General features: G+C 47.8%; 1 protein-coding gene across 2 annotated transcripts in view; it reads right to left on the bottom strand.

The window, feature by feature from the left end:
* Nucleotides 1-20,316, bottom strand: part of Dpysl2 (dihydropyrimidinase like 2) — a 106,774-nt gene that overhangs the window by 16,593 nt on the left and 69,865 nt on the right. For both annotated transcript variants that reach the window (XM_032917593.1, XM_032917594.1), the window contains exons 4-8: nucleotides 14,827-14,991; nucleotides 10,542-10,603; nucleotides 10,014-10,094; nucleotides 9,428-9,496; nucleotides 4,705-4,825 (exon numbers count right to left, since the gene is read on the bottom strand). In XM_032917593.1, the coding sequence (XP_032773484.1) occupies nucleotides 4,705-4,825; nucleotides 9,428-9,496; nucleotides 10,014-10,094; nucleotides 10,542-10,603; nucleotides 14,827-14,991 (498 nt within the window). The remainder of the gene's footprint in view (nucleotides 1-4,704; nucleotides 4,826-9,427; nucleotides 9,497-10,013; nucleotides 10,095-10,541; nucleotides 10,604-14,826; nucleotides 14,992-20,316) is intronic.

Genomic DNA, 20,316 nt, shown 5'->3' with positions numbered 1-20,316 from the left:
AGAGTTCTCATGATATTAATCCCTATCCCTGTGCTGGCATCATAGGCATATACATCTCAGGAGATAGGAAATAAAATATTCAGGATACATTTTCTGAGTTCCTAGAATTGATTCTCTACTGTGAGGTAATTCATTGGTTCTAATGATTCTTCTTATAGTAAGGAAAACATATGTAATCTACACCACAATGATGTGATGAAATACACAAGGCATCACTGGGAGCCTTGAGTCAAATACTTGTATGAAGCAAGGCTCTGGTGTTGTATTTGATGCCAGGGGACATTCCTAAAAATCAAATTAATAGAAAGACACTGGTTGGTTGCCTTTAATAGTGCTAGACAAAATGGTTGGAAAGAATAAATTTAAGGATTCAAATTCCCAGCTCTATCTGCCCTGAAAGAGCCAGAGAATGTGTTACAGATAGAGAGCACAGGTGGCTGAAAATAAAACCCAGGATCTTATCCCACTGGGCTGAATTACAATGCAGTCTGAATTCCCAGCCTCTGGGACATATGCTGTTTAAATGGGAGCAGTGACTAGGAAGTGCATTCTGTCCCCACACAGCCTTCAGACGATGTGAGTGGTCGTCTCTTACCTAGTCTCCAGCCCTCCCTAAAGATTTCCACTCCGGCAGCATTACCACATGCCTTGCAATAAATCCACCTCTGTCTGTCTGTCCCCTCCCCATCCTTCAATGGGCTGTTTCTCTGGCTAGTGGACTCTGCTGGGAGTTTATGACATTCACAATCCAGTCCACCTGACACCCTCAATCTCAAGTCGGGTTCAAGAATACTATGTGCTAAATTAATTAGTTCAACCTCAAGGTCTCATCCCCAAGGTGAATTGATCTTCATATATGACACGACCATGAGGTTTTCATGATGTTCAACATCCCATTGACCTGTAGATCAACAGAAGTCTTATCTTGGCTCTGGATTTAGTGTCCCTCCACAGCCATGGTTGTTTGAATGTGGCTACTCCTTAGTTTTAAGGGTAGGGAAGGAGAGTCCATGGGTGACATCAGCAGGTACTGCCCATAGGTCAGCATTCCCTCAGGAAGGCCTCTGTAGCCACACAAGGCTCCTTGTGTGAACAAAAGGCAGCCTGAGAAAGGGTGGAGGGAGAAGTCCCCACCTTGGACACACAGGACAGACAGATGGCAGGTGTCTGGAATCATGCCCATTTCTTCCCACAAGCTGAATGACTGGGAACAACATGTTCATTTTCTGCATTTTAATTCCTCTTCTGTGGCACGAGCTGACCAAATCAACCACTGTCCAAATTCTTCTTAAGACTAAAACCCAAGTCAGGAATTTATGGCACAGGCCTGTAATCCTCGCTCTTCAGGATGCTGAGACAGGAGAATCACAAGTTCATGGCCAGCCTGGGCAACATAGAGTCCTTGTCCCAGAATACAAAGTAAGATGAGGTACCAGGATAGAGTGCAGAGAAAGAACACTTGTCTGGCATGTGCAAGGCCCTAGGTTCAAATCCCAATAATGCACAATAATGAAAGAGAAAATAAGAAAATTCAGGAAAAATTAAAATCTGGCTACTATATTCCAGTCTTGGCTGTGTTTCATTTCCCTCTGTACACAGTGAGGTTAGTAAAGTGGTGTGCTGTTGCATGGCACAGAACAATGGTAGCCATGGGTCACAGGCTGCCGCTGAGCTGGGTCTAGCTGGCATGCAGTTACAGTCCTCACAGACATCTCACCCCATACTCTAACATCCATCCCATTTCGCTATTCGCCCTAATGTCTCCCACCTTGGACACAGGACCAGAGGGTCTGTGGGTGTGTAAGGAAACTTAACGCACATGGAGAGAAGAGCCAGCCAATGTTTACTAAGACAATAACTGCTGTTCTGAGTCCTTCCCACAGCCTGAACCTCACAGGCTCTCTCTCCTGTATGCTAGCCCTGCTTGGCCACAACAGCACAGACCACTCCCCTGTGCCTTTCTGCTCCCCCCCATCCTCCCTCCAAGGGCAGATGCTGGCGGTCAAGACCACACTTTGTTCCTGGCACTGAGGCCTGAAGTATCACATAGGAAAAATACATGGATGTCTCTGCCTGGCTTGGCATATTGAACACCCTCCAGGTTAAGCCATCACTTTACATCCCTCAATGGCAAGGACACCTGATTACCGGACACATCTCCACTCTCAGTATCTCATTTAAATACAAGCGTCCCCCTGTGAGAAGAGTAACTACCACTTCCTTCCCTCTGGAAGTGAGAAACAGATAAGTGATAGTAAGTTATACAGCTAAAGTCCCATAAACAGGGTCTGCTTCTGAACAGTGTTATTAATTCCAAGGAATGAACCCTAATACAGCCTGCCACTGTCTCCTTCTTGATTGTCTGAGAATACCTGTTTCTTATTACCTGGGTCTGTGCTGAGGTTCAGGGTCCAGGTTCTCCCTGAACTAAGTCCTAACCTGTACAGAACACAGAATTTCCTCTACCAACATAACCTCCAAGAGGAAAGGTGAGTTGGTCAAACATTAAGAGGGAGCTTTGAAGCCTGAAGTTAGAGGCCCAGTCATCAAGCTTAGCTCTACTCTTCCCAAGCTCTGAGCTTCAGAGAGAAACAAAAGACGAAGGCTGCGCCCAGACTGCATCCTGAGGATGTTTGGAAATCCCAACTGGGTGGTGAGAGCCTCCTTCCCAGCTCTCTGGAGGGCCAGAGCCATCTGCTGCTCTTGTTAGCACTGGAAGACAGTGGAATTCCCCAGTGACTTTGAAGGATGGCAGGGCAACCCTGAGAAGCATGATGTGGGCACAGCTGGAAGGTTCTGGAACAGAACTGACTGAATTGTTTCCCTTTCTGAGCAGACTCAAAAGTTAAAAGAAACAACCCTGAGGTAGCATGCCGAAGTGAAACTGTATGCCACACAAGCACGTGTTAGCCCCACCCTTCAGGGGTGGCCAGAGGCTTGGGAGAGAGCGTGGGTGCCGCTGAATTGCTGCTCACAATTCTGCCCTAGCTGTGGTCTGTCAAGGGGCTGACACCCGCCCTCTGCCAAGGCCAGCCTATGGTATTTTACACTTTGGGCAGGAAGGCCACAGGAATCTAAAATCATGTGACTGTTTCCCTTAACTAATTCCTCATTAATCACATGGGTGCTGAATGACCAGTAAAATACACAAAACTAGCTACCCGCCATGGTCCCATTTTCAGACACAGAACCCACTATACCTGTGCTACATTGAAACGGAAGTACCAGGAAGGGTGTTCACTGCTGGAGCTGAACACCCAGCCACCTTAAAAGTGTGCCTGGATGATAGAGGACCACAGACTTCAGTCAGCACCCACAGGGTCTCCTCAGACAATAACGCAAAGCAAATTTTGAACAGATTCTGGATGCCCTTCCTTCCCAGTATGGCCTGGTAGTACACACCTGTGCTCCCAGCACCCAGGAGGTGGAGGCAGTGGGGTCAGAAGCTCCATGGTGAGCCACACAGGCTGTTCCAGGCCAGCCTGGGCTATATGAACCATGTCTCAAAACATCAAAATGCTGCTGCCATTGCTGCTAATACTAAATAAAAGGCAGATTCTTCAAGCATCCAGGAGAGGGCAGGCTCTCAAATATTAATAGCAACTGGTCAAAACTGAGTCCCAGAAAGTTCCAAAGAGCAAGAGCCAGAAATTACTGGAATGTTCTGGAAGCCACTGTCTCTTGGGGCAGACTGACTGAGTCGTCACTGAGCAATTTCTTCTGGAGCTTGTACCAAGTCACCCATCATTGAAAACATCCCACAGCCCTTACTGATTCAGGAGGATCACACAGCCTTAAAGTACAAACAACCTACGGGCCAAATGGCAGAGGCAGAGAGAGGCAGAGGCACCAGTGAGCCAGGGAGAAAAGCAGATAAATGGAGACATGTGAGATGGAAAGATACACAAGCAGGTTGTGGAGGCAAGAAGGAAGATAGGGATCCCCTTGCAATGCTCACTTCAGATCAGGACAAGTTTCCCATCAAGGCCAATGCTATGACTTCCAGCTCTCTATGCTGTGCTTGACGCCCTAAGCATACATAAAGCACGCAGTATGGTTAGCCAACCTGGTATAGTGCGGCAGGTGGCAACGGACTGCTTATGCATAATGAATCAGATGCTCCCTCAGGGAAAGTGCTGGAAGCCACACTTAGTAAATTAGCTTCCAAGACCTGTCTCGGGAGAAGGGGCTTCACTCGGTATATCCACAGTATATCTGCAACGAGTAATTTGAGGTGAATAAACACGTGTGTCCCACACAAGCTTCTGACTGATTCCAGGTAGAAATCCCTGCCCAAGGAAGACACACTTTGCACAGTAGCATTCCCCAGAGGGGAATGTAGCCAGTTTGCACAATAGCATTCCCCAGAGGGGAATGTAGCCAGTTGTGTAGCCAGTGAAAAGTGATGTAACCTATGTATGTAACTAGTTTGTTTACACAGAATCAAACTGAAAAATCAACTTACACAAAGAGGAGGATACCTGCCCACGTGGCCTTGGCTTTAAATAGATACGAACAAGGCCACAGCCAGGAACAAAGGGAGGAAACTAGCGCTGCCCGCTCTGCTGGGCTGCAATTAGGTTAATGCTGGAACCTGATCAAAGTGGCCCAGTTGGCATGAGGGTCGGAAAAAGAGCCTCCTCCATGAGCCGCCGCCTTCCCTCCACCTGCCCAGGGTACGTCCGAAAGGCCCTCGAGGCTCACCCTTCTTCCGTGCCTGGGCGATGACTTCAGCAGCACTCTTGCTCATCACCTTGGTGACATACAGCGGGCAGTTGGTCTGATTGGCAATGGTGATGGACCGGTTCACAGCTTCAGCCTCGACCTATGAGAGGGCAGATAAGCATGAAAACCCCACCTACCCTCATGCCCATCTTTGTCCTTATTCGCCAACAGACACAGGCGGATTCCCAAGGCTCTTTCTTACATGGCATCCAGGAGAAAGATGCGCAGGCTCCACCTAGACCCACAGTAACTCTGTGCTAGGACCTAGCCAAGTGGGTTGTAACCAGCATGGGTGAATACTGGCAGAAAACAAGATATTCTGAAGATAACTTATGTTACTCCCTTTAGTTATCAAAGAACTGAAACAATGGCCTCTAAGAAAGGAGTTTTCTGAGGAGAAATTTCACAGTGGGAGAAGGAAGAGCCTGAAGCTGGGTGCCCGCCAGAGGAGAAACTTGTCTCCAGGAAAGACAGCTCACACAGTTCTGAGGACACAGAACACCTTCCAGGAGAGCGAAGGCCAAGGCAGAGATGGGTGGGAGGGACCTCACCATGACGAGGACTGTTTGTCTAAGCGTGCTTTTGTGCCTTCTCTCTAAAAAGCTCTCATTGCTTTGTTCTTAGGTCTGTGCACATGCACGCTGGTGCCTATGGAGATCAGTGGCATTGACTATTCCCAGAGCTGGAGGTGCAGACAGTTGTAAGCTGCCCATCATAGATGCTGAGAACCAAAACTGGGTCCTTTGCAAGAGCGGTGTGAGCTCTCCAGCGCTCTTAACTACGGAGCCATATCTCCAGGCCATAAAAGACTCAAGCTAGCAGGAACTCCTGATCATACTTCCTCGTGTCTTCATCAGAGCCACCAAGTGTACCACCGTGACCAGCAGCCTACTCGTTAAACCTGAACTTCATGTCAGGACTCTGAGGAAACCACTGGATCTCTGTTCCTCTTCCTACTGTAACTACGTGGAGCCAGCCTCTTATTCTGCTGTTCACCACTTCTTGTTTTCCTTTCTTTTTTTTTTTCCTTTTTTATTTATTTTATGCATATGTGTACACTGTAGCTATCTTCAGACACACCAGAAGAGGGCACTGGATCCCATTACAGATGGTTGTGAGCCACCATGTGATTGCTGAGAATTGAACTCAGGACTTCTGGAAGAGCACAGTGCTCTTAACCGCTGAGCCATCTCTCCAGCCCTGCTGCTTGTTTTTCTAATTAGCCTGTGGATGGTCAAGCCAATGCTTGCTAGGGCTGCTAGGGCCTAGTCTTGTTAGGGGCAAAGACTCTGGTAACCCCACATTCTGGTAACCATCTCACTTGCTCACATTTGAGAATACCCAGTCCCTGGCTGATCTCAATGTAGATATTCATTCTGCTCTCATGATCTGGAGTGAAGACACTCAATGTTTGTGACTCTAGAGCCGAGTTGGCCAAGCCAGCGTCACCCACAAAACAAAACAAGCTTCATAGGGATTGGGAATAGAGTTGGGCTCCACCACGTTCCCCCAAGGGTATGTCTGGCCAGCCACAGCCTGATATGACCTTCAGCACAGATGAAGAACTGCCCAAATGGAACATCTGACTCTATATCTGAGCCTCAGGGAATGGAATTTCAGACTCCACATCCTGTCTACTGAATACACAGCCAGGAAAGCCCCCTTGTTACGGAGGTACATCTTATGTACAACAACGTGTGTTTATCGTAACAGGTGAAACTGATCCACACCGGATCCCAAAAGGCCACTGCCAAGTCCTAAGAAAACACTGTGGTGTAAACTCCTAAAGGTAAGAAGGGAGATAGCCTTACTCTTTCTCTATCTACCATACTACCCCACTCCCAACATCCCCAAGCAGAGGCTGGAAACCCATTGCTGCACACAGAAATGGCTTCATCTCATTAATGTATCTTAAAAAGCCAGGTGGTCACTCTTCACAGGAGATAGCCACACACCTACAGAGTTGCCTTGGCTAGTCCAGTTTCCACTGGAGCACGGCAGGGCTGGGGTCTGTTGCTACTCTCAGTGCTCATCCCAGTGATGGAGACTGGCCTTCATTCACACCCAGCTTCTGTGTGAAGAGAGCCTACAGATCTACAGGAAAGCAACCAGCCGGCCCTCAGAAACACTCACCAAACATGGAACCATCTCCCTCTCCAGGGAAAGCTGAAGGGAGCCTCCCTCCTGCTCCCTGCCCTCCTCCCCCTCCCTGGAGCCTCCTGCTGGGCTGTCAGCTCAGAAGTCTCTGAAGTGTGAATGAAGAGGATGCCAAGATGCTCAACACTTCACATGGATGCCAGAAAGAGCTGTACTGACGTCCCAGCACAGACCCTTCACAAAAGGACAGACAGGCTATAAATAAAGTCTGGGAGCTGCAAGCCTGCCCTCAGTACAGCAGGGTGTGCAGGGCCTCTAATTAAGAAGCCGAATGGGACTGGCTGCCTCTAAGACTGGTGAGGAAGAATCCCGGTCCCAGGGGTCTGTCTAGATTTGCATACACACTGTGAATGGAATCCAGGCTCCATCTGGCCCCACAGAGTGGCCTGAAGTTGGACAGAGGCCCAACTAAAATGCTAGCTCTCTGGAAGAAGAGAGTATTTAAACCTCACTCTCCACTCTCCAGCCAGAACAGTCTAGCCTCTGCCTCTGATAACGCAACAGATACTGCTGTATGTGCACTGAGCCCTGACCAAAATCTCTACATCTTGTAGAAAGGGTATGATAGCTTAAAGTGTGTGTGGGGGAGGGGGGTACCAGGAGGGGAATAAAATCTGGAGTGTAAAAATAAATGAATGAATAAATAAATAGCTTAAAAATAAAACCTTTTCTCATTATAGAGATCTTGAACATCTGGGAGGTTGTCTGTGTGATTTTGTAGATGGGCCAGAGCAAACACCACAGGGAAATGACCTATCCTTAGCAGAATCCAGACAATCTCTAGACAGCCCCTCTGCCGTGACAAGCTACACACCCTGGACATACATCCTGTGAGGCCCAGGCGGGACGGTCTTGTGTCTCTGACGGCTTGGCTGTACAGATTTGAAAGTCCACTTTTTTTCTTTGACACCAGGCTCTAACAGCTAAGCCCATTGCTAGTAGCCAGTCACATTCTGGCCTACATATATGCTTCCCGTCTGCCACTGTGTCACTAGCTCATTGAACGTCTCAGTGGGGACCATCCCCTCCTCGTCCCACTGCCACATATGGCCAGGTACTGCTGTGATCAGAACATGTGTCAATCGCCCTGCAGCACCTCAGACAGGGGGTCCCTAGAATCTGACATCCTTACCAGTCTCCCCTTCCCCCATCTTCTTAGCTAAAACCCTGGGGAAATCCTACTGAGTCGCCCGCCCACAGGGTAGGTGTTGAAGAGCAGCTCACAGTGGCAGGAGCTGCAGGCAGAGTTCAAACGCAAGCTGGCCATCGTGGTGCTACTGATGGGCGAGACCCTAACACTACACGGAGTTAAATCATTATTTAATGCTGTCTCCTGTGTGCTGGGGGTTTCTTCCTAAGTGAGCCATACAGCCAAGTCCTTTCAGAATGGCTCCATGTTTGATTCTCTGTGTCACCCCCTCGAGTTTAACACACGGAAGACTCAGCTTGACAGACTAAACAACTATCATCAGGAAAAACAGCAAGGGTGAAGGGCTTGGAGTCCTAACTATTCTTCCTGTCTGCCTGCCTCTTTCCCCCCCTCCCTCCCTCCATCCCTCCTACCAGTAGGACTGACATGGGGTGAAATTACTCAGAGCATTATCAAACTCAGTGCCTGGTGTAAGTTGGGCTCCTCCCTATCACCTGAAAAGCCTCCTCCCACCATGATCCCGAGCCCTGCTGAGCCTCGGGGCTGTCCATAACTGGTCACTCAGCACTCTAATTTTGTGAGACAATGGCCAAAGAGAAGGCTCCTGTGCTGAGCCACATACAAATTGATGTAACTGCTTACAGAGTCAACCGCAACAGTGGCTCCCTGATGGCTCTCTCCTGGTAGCCGCGTGGGCATTCTTCCTGTTTCTGTGCTTTGTTTGGCCAAGCTCTGGTTTCTGGTGGCCTCATTTCCTTCACAGACCACGAACCCCCTCTGACCTGTCTTTGGAAGGGACGCCTTAAATGTTGAACCTCCACCAGCCCAGGTCCCAGAGGGTCTCCCCTTGCCTCTAATACATCTTTATAGTCTAGAAGGTTCCTTGCAGAACTCCTCCATCATCTTCTTCCCTCAGAGCTGTAAGACAGGCCGTTTTTACCTTTACTGAAGGACCAGCCTCTGAAAAGCACGTAAGGTTAAAACACTTGTGGTGGAAGCTCTGACTCCCAATACATGATCCCTGCAGCCTTCTGACTTACAAGCTCCACAGTTCAGTGTGGTAACCTTGTGCTTCTCAGTCTGGCCTAATCCTGTGTACGGTTTCAATGGCTCTGTCAACTAGGCCCGACTAAGAGTGCTGCAGCAAGGACTCAACATGTGCGCTTTAGCAACGTAAAAGAACATCCTACTTTTGGGTGTGGTTCCATCCTATGTTTTGGGGCCTGGCAGTAATGTTGATGGGTAAGTACATGCATGCACATGCACACACATTTCTTTGAAAGACCAGTGTACATCCAAAAAGCCCCACGTTTAACAGGTACAGGGTGGAGGGGAAGGGGCCCTGCACAGAATCTAAAAGACACCAAGTCACATTTCCCAGTCCCAGCTGTTCACCTCCTCTGGCCGGCTCAGCACGTGTCCCTCGGGGCCCGTGATGCCCAGATCCAGGATCCTCTGCTGTTCCTGTAATGTGTATATAGAAAGCCAAGTGGTCAGAGAAGGTGGCTGATGCCAAGAGACCTGGACAAAAAGCTCCCTAGCAAGAAGTACAGTAGGCCCTGCTGGATACCCAGTGTCATGCCAGACCTCAGGAAGAGAAGGGGTCACTACACTAACTGCAGTCCCAGTTGAGCAAGACAGATCCTCTAGAGCTCTTCAACATATTCAGCCTCCCTTGGGGAGCTGAGAGCCAAGTCACTTCTAGCCCACAGCACAGTACATGATGATATCCAGGTGTGACTAGAATGTTCCTCAACTCTATCCAGAAGAGTTACACTGCAGTGCCAAGAGAAGGGCCTTTCTATAACGGGAACCAGCAATATGCTTTAACAACATTAGCAGGAGCTCACTGAAAGAGCCCTAGTACCAGACCATAAGGCCCTCTAGATTTCCACACGGGTGTTCAGCTTCCAAAGCTGTCCTACATTCTTGAGCTTGTTTTCCATGAGATGAAGAAAATGTGGAAGGAAGGGTCCCTTACCTCTGCAATGATGTCACCATTCTCTGCATGGACTTGAGCTATGGCACCAATATCCCGGATCACGCTCAGTACTTCATAGATCTGAGGAAGAGGGGGACAAGCTCAGAGACCCAAACCTGCATCTTCCTGGTCAAAGGAAATCCCCTGGGTAGGGGAGAATTGGTACCCAGGTTGCTGTGGAAGGCTTAGTTTGGCAATTGGCTCAAGAGAACTGCTTCTGGTCACTCAGACTCAGAGAGGCAGCCCAACCAACAGGACAGGAGTAGGGTATGAAATGCAAGGATAACACCCAGCTCTGCACCAGTGTGACCAAGGCACTACCACTAGGCCTCACAGTATCCTGATTAGAGGTTACGGTTTAACGCCAGAGTCTGGAGAGCCAAGTCCCCATCAAAGGCCAATTTCATTAAACCCCAAACCTGCCATCCATGTCCCACTAAGCTATGAGTGAGCTGCACACACATGGAAGAAGCTATGGACAGAGCAAACAGAAGTCAGGAGACTACTCAGAAAGCCTGACTTTCTCACCTGGGAATCCGTCAGCTGGAACCGATCTTTGAAAGCCATGTACACGAGGAAGGAGTTTACCCCTGGTGACAAAGAAGAGAGGTAGACACGTGACTTTAAATACACAAACCCAAAGCAAACACTCTAGAAGGAAGAAAGTGATAATGCTGTTCATACATGTGTGTGCACATGTGCACATCTGTGTTCATCAAGAAGAGAGAAGGAGATGAACACCATGAGGACAATGGCACAGCCACATGCCTGTCATCCCAGCTACTTGTGGAGCTGAAACTGGAGGATCACAGTTCAAGGTCTGTCTAAGCTACAGGGTGAGTTCAAGGCTGTGTAAAGCTTAGAAAATACAAACCAGAAAGTGCTACGTATAGAGCTCAGTATGGAGTGCTTGCCTGGCACAATGAAGCCCTGGATTTAATCCTCAGCACCACAGAATAAAAGAAGAAAAGCATGACAGAGGCAGACAGACAGACAACAGACAGACAGACAACAGACAGAATGATAAAGCAAATGAGAAGCTAGGAACAGAATTTCTGGAAATTGTTTTTAGGGTTCTTATGATTTTCCTGTTTGGGAACTTTACAGATCTATCAAAATTAAAAGCTCACCCTCTATATCTACTTAACAGTACAGACCCCTGTCTGTAGTACAGTAACTCCCAATAATCAGAAGGTGGAACCCCCACTCTTGCCACCTGGTAAGCACCAGTGGATGAGCAGATACACCAAACAGTCTCTGTGAAGCTGGAACAACATTTGGCCGCATGGGGCAACAGGGACGAACACAGAAGTCATCCTGCTGGGTAAAAACATCAGTCCCAAAGGCAGGTGCTGAAAAACCCCATGTACGAGATGGATGTGGAGTGGTTAGTGTCACAGAGAGGGTAGGATGGGGATACCTGGCTGGAGTGAGGGGAAGGAGAAACTGTGGAGATGGACTTTCATTTTAGCAAGATGAAACATCCTAGAGGTGGAGAGTATGGTGTTGTGTGTGTGTGTATAGTTCTATGGGTGTGTATGTGTATATGAGAATTTGGGTGTGAGTGTGTGTGTGTGTGTGTGTGTGTGTGTGAATGTGTGTGTGAGTATATGAATGTGTGTGTGAATGTGTGTGTGAGTATATGAATGTGTGTGTGAATGTGTGTGTATGAGTGTGTGTGTGTAAATGTGTGTGTGAGTGTAGGTGTGTGTGTGTGTGTGTGTGTGTGAAGGTGTGTGTGTGTGTGAATGTGTGTGTGAGTGTGTGAGTGTGTGTGTGAATGTGTGTGTGAGTATATGAATGTGTGTGTATGAGTGTGTGTGAATGTGTAAATGTGTATGTGAGTATATGAATGTGTGTGTGAATGTGTGTGAGTATATGAATGTGTGTGTGAATATATGAATGTGTGTGTGAATGTGTGTGTGTATGAGTGTGTGTGAGTGTATGAATGTGTGTGTATATGAATGTGTGTGTATGAGTGTGTGAGTGTGTAAATGTGAGTGTATGAATGTGTGTGTGTGTGTGTGTGTGTGTGTGTGTGTGTGAGAGAGAGAGAATGTGCCTATTGCACAGCATACACGTGGAGATTAGAAGAGAACTTGTGGGGAGTCAGTTCTCTGCTTCCACCATGCAGACTCTGAGAATCAAATTCAGGTCATCAAGCTTGGCAGCACTCCCTATCGATCCATCTCAGAGGCCCCTACTGAAGGATCAAACACAAGGTGAAGGCCGGGTGAATCCACTAACCCGAACTCTTAGAAGTGACTCAAATTGTGTATTTTAGGCTAAGGGCAGCTCGGAGGGTCAGCACTGGCTGCACGTCCAGCAGATCCAGGTTTGGTTCCCAGCACCCACTCACTAGTGGCTCACAACTGTCTGTCACTCCAGTCCCAGGGGGATCTAATAGGCTCTTCTGGCTTCTGCAGGTACCAGGTGCCCACATGGTGCACAGACCTACATACAGGCAAAAACACTCATATGCATAAAATAAATGAAAAAGTTTTTTAAAGTATTTTTTAAAATAATCTAATGCTGTGTGTATATCATTTATTACACTTTTTTCTTCAAAAAAAAAACTTTCTCAAAGCATTTATTCCAACTTAGACAAGAAAATGAATTACAAACTTCTGGCCATGGAAATTGTCTTTTCCTTGGCAAGCCACGTTGGTTTCTATGAAGCTTTTTTTAAATAAGGGGAAAAAAATCCATTAGTTTAGCAAACAGCTGTCCATCCTAGCATCTTGGAGTTCTTGCCTTCCAAGCCACCAGACCAAAATATCCCTTTCCAAGATCCATCACAATTCTAAACAATCATCTTGACAACCTCGGAGCCTTGGAGCTTAATTCAAGCCACCTGGGGACGCTGGACGCTGGAGGCCTCTGGGCATCCCGGTTCCTCACTTCATGCCAGGCAACGGTTGCTATGGTAACCCACCTGGCCTGATTTAGGATAGACTGGCCCTAAGAATTGAAAGTTAAAATCCACCAGCATCTGGGGATTCTCAAGATGTGAGAATGGTTCTAGCTGGAGGTCAAAATTGTCAGAAGTGTGTCTGGAGGCTGTAGACCCTGGTTTGGTTCCTAAGTGATTTTAGGGTCACTTCTTGGGAGGTAGGAGTTTACAATAACACAGATTGGTCATTAGGGGAAAGCTGTTGCCTCCTCTCTTTAAAATGAAATCTACTTCTGGATGGAGATGAATAGTTGTCACCGCCCTTGAGCATGAATCACCTGGCCAAGGGACCACCCCTCTGGAAGGCAAGTCCACCTTAGGTCACGCTAAAAAGATGGAAGGAATAATTAACCTTTAAATGAGGCAGTGTGCTTTCTGTCCTACATCTCTACTCCCTAGTGTAGCAGGCTCCAGGCTCCTCATAGCCCCGAGGCTTCAGACAGCTGCCCAATTTTCTGAATTACTCAGGGAAGAGTAATTATTTCTTCTTCTTCTTCTTCTTCTTCTTCTTCTTCTTCTTCTTCTTCTTCTTCTTCTTCTTCTTCTTCTTCTTCTTCTTCTTCTTCTCCTTCTCCTTCTCCTCCTCCTCCTCCTCCTCCTCCTCCTCCTCCTCCCCCTCCTCCTCCTCCTCCCCCTCCTCCTCCTCCTCCTCCACCTCCTCCTCCTCCTCCTCCTTCGCCTCCTCCTCCTCCTCCTCCTCCTCCTCCCCCTCCTCCTCCTTCTCCTTCTCCCTTCCTTCCCCTTTTCAAATTGAGCTTTCTCTAACACTCTGGCATTCGCTGCTTCTCCAGTTCCCATCCCTGCCTGATGGCTGCTTGTCTGCCGTGTCGCTGACCTCATGCCAGCTTAACTCAAACAACATGGTCATTTCTCTTTCTCTTGTCTTTCTCCCTCCCTCCACCAGGCAATGTACCTGCCATTGGAGTTTGTTTTTTGTTTTGTTTTGTTTTGTTTTGATTTTCCTTTTAAACTCTATTAAAATGATCCTTGAGCTTTAAAAAAAAAGGATTTTCAGGGTCAAGAGTGTTAGAAAGGTGACCTCCATGTTAGGAGGGCACTCCATCTTACTGCAATATTCCCAGACAGATTTTCAAAATATTAGAATTCAAAGTTTACATGAATTGCCCAAGGTCACATAGTCTGTGGCAAGCTGGCTTTCCATTCCAGAGCCTTTTGTAGTGCCTCCGTAGGAGTTTCCCCTATCTGTTCCCACGCCTAGAGATTTGCCTTTAGACTCACAGCATATAGTATTTCTGTCTCTGAACCTCTAAGAACAAAGTTAGTAAACTTCCCCACAAATCAAGACCCTGTGATATAAAGAGTGACTCCTGGGACCTAATCCGTAGCAAACTGAAGGGGACCCAGGAGAACCATGTGGTTCCGCCCCACTTCCTAAGCACCCCGTAACAACTCGTGTGGATAGGAGTCCTGGGGCACCCCAAGGTAAATGAAGACCCCTCTGGCTTTCCTGTGAACCCTTCCCCACCCAATTCCTAGGATTCTCTGCAGCAGAAAAGGCCCATCACGTTGTCTCAGGTTTGAAGGCTCAACACCTCCTCAGCTGGCCTCAATCGTCCAGATTTGAGTGATATGTTTGTCTCAAAACTCCAAAAACCAACACTACTGCCTCACTGGGCCTTAGAGGACTAGTCACTCCTTGAACCAGTCCCTCAGTAATCTCTAGGATGCTCTTAACCAAGAAGGCACCCCAGGGGAAAGCCACACTGTGCTGTCATAAAGGTTCCTGCTCCCATGCTAGGCTGGGCGAGGGCCCCTACAGTCGGCATGAGCTGTAGCCCCAAGTGCCCAGCCATCTGCTTGCACAAGGAGGGCATTGGGTTAGAACAAAGCATGACCTACCGTGGTCCTTCACCAGAGCTTCCATCTCCTCCTGGATGCCCTTGTGCCACTCCGTGATGTCCACATGCAGCGAATAGTCACAGCAGGACTTGCTGTCCGCCCACTCCCTCCACTGATCAAAGGCAGCCAATAGGCTTGTCCCGGGCTCGGGAACAACATGGTCGACTGGGAAGAAACAGACATTTGCCATTCATCATCGTAAGAAACTCATGAGCAGGTGCTTACCCACTTGAACCCAGAACCGAGCCTCCTGGGTTCCCACTGGAGACAGTGCTCTCTCCAACAAGGTCTAGGAATGCACTTAAGTCAACTCAGTACCCAACCGGGAGAAACTTGGCACTGGACAGCCGGCAAGTGAAACCACGAATGAACTACTGATCCGATTTATCTGAGACCTGGGGCACATTCCAAGGACAACGAGTCCTTACGGACAACGGCAGGTTCAGAGGGCCAGCTAGAGGAGCCAAACCCTTCTTTGTGCTGCTAGCTGCTGTGAGACGCCCCAGTAGACAGCCGGGCCTCCGAGAGGCTGGAGTGGAGCCATGCACAATGGGCCTTTCCAAAACACCCAGCAGGCCCACTCACTCCTGGCCACTCAGGTTTCTCCAGTGTAATTCCACTCCATAATTGAAGGACAATCTCTCATCTTAAGAGTTCAAAGCATTTTGAAGCTGAGCTTGCTGTAATATCATTACTGAGGTCAGCTGATACTTTGGACAAATGGGCATGGAATGAACCTGCTCGGTTTGTTCCCGGTGGTCACCTGTAGGTGCCCTGGGGTACGTTACTCTGCCGCCCTAAGTCTCGGTGCTGTGTTTAAAGGGGATTGTATTTCCTACAGACTTTGTTATGAAGATCCCACATAGACAGAAAGTCTATCAACCTTACATTGCTCCTCAGTCTAAATCCTCCAGTGCCTTCCTCTCGTGTTGCAGACACTGTTTCAAGTTCCCAACGAGCTCTGTGAGATCCTGACTAACCTCCACAACCCAGCCCTGTGGAGTCTCTGCCATATACTCTTTATCTGCAGGCCATCTCAGTCATTACATCAGGCTAGTTCCTCTCACCCCAGGGCCTTTGCATATGCTATAATCTCTCATAGGTTCCTGGAGGGCTCTTGCCTGGTTTCCTTGATGACATGAGGTTTTGTGGAACTATTGCCACTCATCTTCTGCACACACAGAGGAAAGCACTAAAATGAGTTATCCAATCATATTGTTTGTTCAATCAAATTCATGTAACAATAAGGAAAAAGGGTTCAGGTCTCTAGACACCTGAAGCCAGGAGCTATTCTTTCAAATGAAATATTAGATTTCCTACACTCACCAAAACGGGCAGATACAACTAAGTTGTGATTGGCTTAACTGGGCTTCATACATATCAGAGAAACAGCCATGAGATACAGCAGTTACCCTTAGCTGATCATTATAAATTACATACTTGTATTGAATGTCACACTGTACCCTGTAAGCCCACGTCATTACTAGATGGCAATTCAAATAAACATATTTTAAAACCCGCTTCTAAGTTCTTTTGAGAGAATTCTTTTTGCACCTCTCACTCACTGGGGTCTTCCCAGGCAGAGGCATGAAGAACCTGCTACGTAGTGAAAGGGACCCATTGCTGCCTAGTATCTAGAACATGGTGTCAGCTGATGGAGGCTTTAAGCAAAATCCTTCCCTAGAAACTCTGTCAAGAAAATTCCAATTTTTCTCCCTAAACTGTGCTCCCCACTCCCCCTTCCCACTCCCCCAACAACAAAAATATCACTTTGTTAACAGCAAGCACTCTAGACTGTCTGTGGCTACAGCCATCACCCCTCACTCTCCTCCAACCTCCGCTCCCAGACTGCCACACAGACCTTGTAATACCCTCTATCTGCAGCTGCAGTCCCCATGCACATCCTCCAGGAAGGGAGACTCAAGCATTTCTCCTGAGCCCAGCTAGATGCGACCCAACAGATGTGTCCAGTCTCCATCATACTCTCTTGTCCCCAGCATGGTCACCACCCATGGCCACCCGGTAGGCTTCTTACTCCTTCGACTCGCCCTGTTAATGACCACCCTCCATTCCTTGCTCAGGCAGTGCCCCCTGGAGCTCAAATCCACGCCGTCTGCTCTTTACCTGGTACCACCTCCCCACCAAGCTCATGAGACTGTCACCATCTTGGGTCTCACTACCATCTGCAGTAGTTTCTGAGCAACACACACACACACACACACACACACACACAGAGAGAGAGAGAGAGAGAGAGAGAGAGAGAGAGAGAGAGAGAGAGAGAGAGAGAGAGCAGAGGCATAAGCTCCTCAGAGCAGGGTCAGTGCCCAGATGTCCAGATACAGAAGGAGCGCAATGCGTGCCCTATGTAATCATCCCTAGGGCACTCAAACCTCACCTTTCATCCAGTTGAAAATGTAAATGGGGTTCAGGTGTGCCCCTCAGTATCTGTGAGCAACATTTTTTATACCCCCTAGAATACCAAACTCCATAGATACCCAAGTTCCTTGCATAAACTTTGGCACAGGGTGTGCCTCCCACTGTGTACTCTTGTGGGGAAGCTGAGAATTGATCCCAGGATCCCAGCTACACCTGGGCTCCACTCCAGACCTCCCTCTACACCTTGTACCCTCTCTGTCTTGTTTGCCTGCAGTACCCACATAGCACTCCACCTGAGAGGACGTGGTATGAGTACTAACATGAAAGTAAATTTCAATTTTTACATTTTGAAACTTTCCAGAAATGTTTACCAAACTCTTTTTTTATTTGCGGTTTGGCTGAACCCAGAACTAACTGAATCCACAGATGCAGACTCTTTGGATCCGATGAGTCAACTATGCTTTCCTGGTGACAGGGTCAGCTTTCCCATGTGACCCAGAGGGCTGCAATGAAGCCTACAGACCCTTCTGCCCCATCCTGCTGGACAAGGAATGTTCCTTCCACCAGAAAGCATGGGGCACAAAGGAAAACGGCCCTCTTCAAAGATGACTTTTCTAAAATAGAAGTAATTTTAAGTAAAGTTAATATCACATCTACTCAATTACCACCATCAGCCTCCCTCAAATCAACCAACTCAATCGGGTACATTTTTTTTTCATATCTCTTTTCTGCTTGTATTTTAGTCTATTTCCTTATTTATAGTCTATCTCCTTCCCAAAAGCTTAAAAGTGGCTTTAAAAAGATACCCAAGCCAGTCCTTCCTGACACACCTGCAATCCCAGCCTGCAGATGTTAAAGATGGGGGGAGCTTGACAAGTTTGGGGCCAGCCTGAGCTACTAGTAAGTCAACCAGAGACACATAGTGACACCCTGCCTAAAAGAGGCATGTGAGCCGCAATAAAACCTTAAAATATAAGAAGGTCCCATCAAACAGAAAGAAGAGAAACAGATGACAAGGAAGAAAAAAAATGGTGGACCGCAAAATGAAATAAAAAACAAGGCTGCATGTTATGTGTTTATATGTGTGAAGGCGGATACAAATGCATGTGTGTTCATATATACACATGTGCAGACCTGTATAAATGCTTTGTTAGTATCCATGCATGTTTCCACCTATGCACAAGTATACATGCATGCATGTTTGCTTCTATGTGTGCATGCATCTGTAGATAAACACCATTTTTGAGAGCCTCACATATCAGCTGGACTTCATGTCAGGCCCACGCCCAGGAAGCTTGACATGGAACAGATCTCCTTCCTTAGGGACCAACAGCCCAGTCATTTCTCAGGAGGACACTGAATGCAGCACGGCTCAGTCTGGACTAATAATGCTCATCCCAGGGAGTACGACGATTATTTCAAGTCTCTTAATATAGGATTGGATAAAATAATTTACACCTCCACAGTGAATGTTTTGGTTTGCCCATCTCAGAGAATAAAGAACACGCTCTGTCCCTAGACTGGTTCTTTTCATTCCATTTATCCTGTCAGTAGGAAACAGAATTGCTCTGAGATACTCTTCTTTAAGACTTATTTTCAGTTTATGTGTATGGTGCCTTCCACGAAAGTCTGGCCCACAGAAACCAGAAGAGAGCACTGGACCCCTGGAACTGGACTTAGGTGCCTGTGAGGGGACTGAGAACCAAACCTAGGTTCTCTAGAACAACAAGTGCTTATTAAACATGGAGCCATCTCTCCAACCCCCATGCTCATCCCAGGGAGTACAATTATTTCAAGTCTCTTAATATAGGATTGGATAAAATAATTTACACCTCCACAGTGAATGTTTTGGTTTGCTCTGAGATACTCTTCTTTAAGACTTATTTTCAGTCCTATGTGTGATGGTTTGTATATGCTCAGCCCAGGGAGAAGGTATATGGCCCTGTTGGAGTAGATGTGGACCTGTTGGAGTAGGTGTGTCACTGTGGGTGGGGCTTTAAGACCCTCATCCTAGCTGCCTGGAAGTCAGCCTTCCACTAGCAGCCTTCAGATGAAGATGTAGAACTCTCAGCTCTGCCTGCACCATGCCTGCCTGGATGCTGCCCTGCTCCCACCTTGACGATACTGGACTGAACCTCTGGACCTGTAAGCCAGCCCCAATTAAATGTCCTTATAAGAGTTGCCTTGGTCATGGTGTCTGTTCACAGCAGTAAAACCCTAACAAAAACACTATGTTTTAAGATTTGGTGGTAAAAGTTCCTGACCATTAAACACACGAATATTCCTATCCCCCACCCCCAGTGCTGGACATCAAACCTAGTGTCTCATGCATGGTAGGCAAGACCTCTATGAACGACTGAACTTCATGGTTGGGCCTTTGATTTTTATGAGAGAAAACCATTTCTTTCAGCAGCACACTTCTTTCCACAAGGTCTGTCTGATTTCTTTCTCTACCTAAGGAAGCTAAGTCTACAGGGTGCTTGCTCCTCAGGGCAGCTCAAGCAAGGAGCAGGCTGTGCCTCAGCCCCCACTCGCCCCTCCAAAAGGCAGTAGGGACAGTGGCCAGGGACACCTTCAGGCCAGTAACAGGACCCACTCAGACAATGTGACGCCATGCTTCTCCATCCTCAAGGGACATGAGAAGCCCCTTGGGTGTACACACCCATTCATGGCCTCACTCCTTGCCCATGGATCATGGCCTGGGGAAGGAAGTTTCTGATAAGCAGCCATTCTAAATCTGGCTGAGTGTAGACTGTTTTTCCATTTGCCTCTCCTTCCACTCCCACCTACTCGGGCCTACGAGGGGCCTGTTCACCACACAGTGGTAATGCCACCATCAAAACACAGCCAGGTTCCCTGGTTACAAGGCTAGGCCTTCCGTCCTCACGAAGCTAGTATCTGATTAGGAAGCCACATGATGCCCAGCATGCCTGAGAGACAAACATGTTTTCTCTAAGTTAATGTCACTTGCAAACATGTCCCTGAAGGGCCTGTGTTCCCTAAGCTTTCCCACCACTTTCCTTCCATGGAAGGTCTCCAGGGAAGAGCTGTTCCTCGGGAACAGGGCAGAAGGTCAGAATAATTTCCGGAGGGACCGCCGGTCCTCGCTGAGGA

Source organism: Rattus rattus, chromosome 12 (genome assembly GCF_011064425.1).
Source record: "Rattus rattus isolate New Zealand chromosome 12, Rrattus_CSIRO_v1, whole genome shotgun sequence".
In the NCBI taxonomy this organism is placed as follows: Eukaryota; Metazoa; Chordata; class Mammalia; order Rodentia; family Muridae; genus Rattus; species Rattus rattus.
This window is presented reverse-complemented; position numbering and strand designations above follow the sequence as displayed.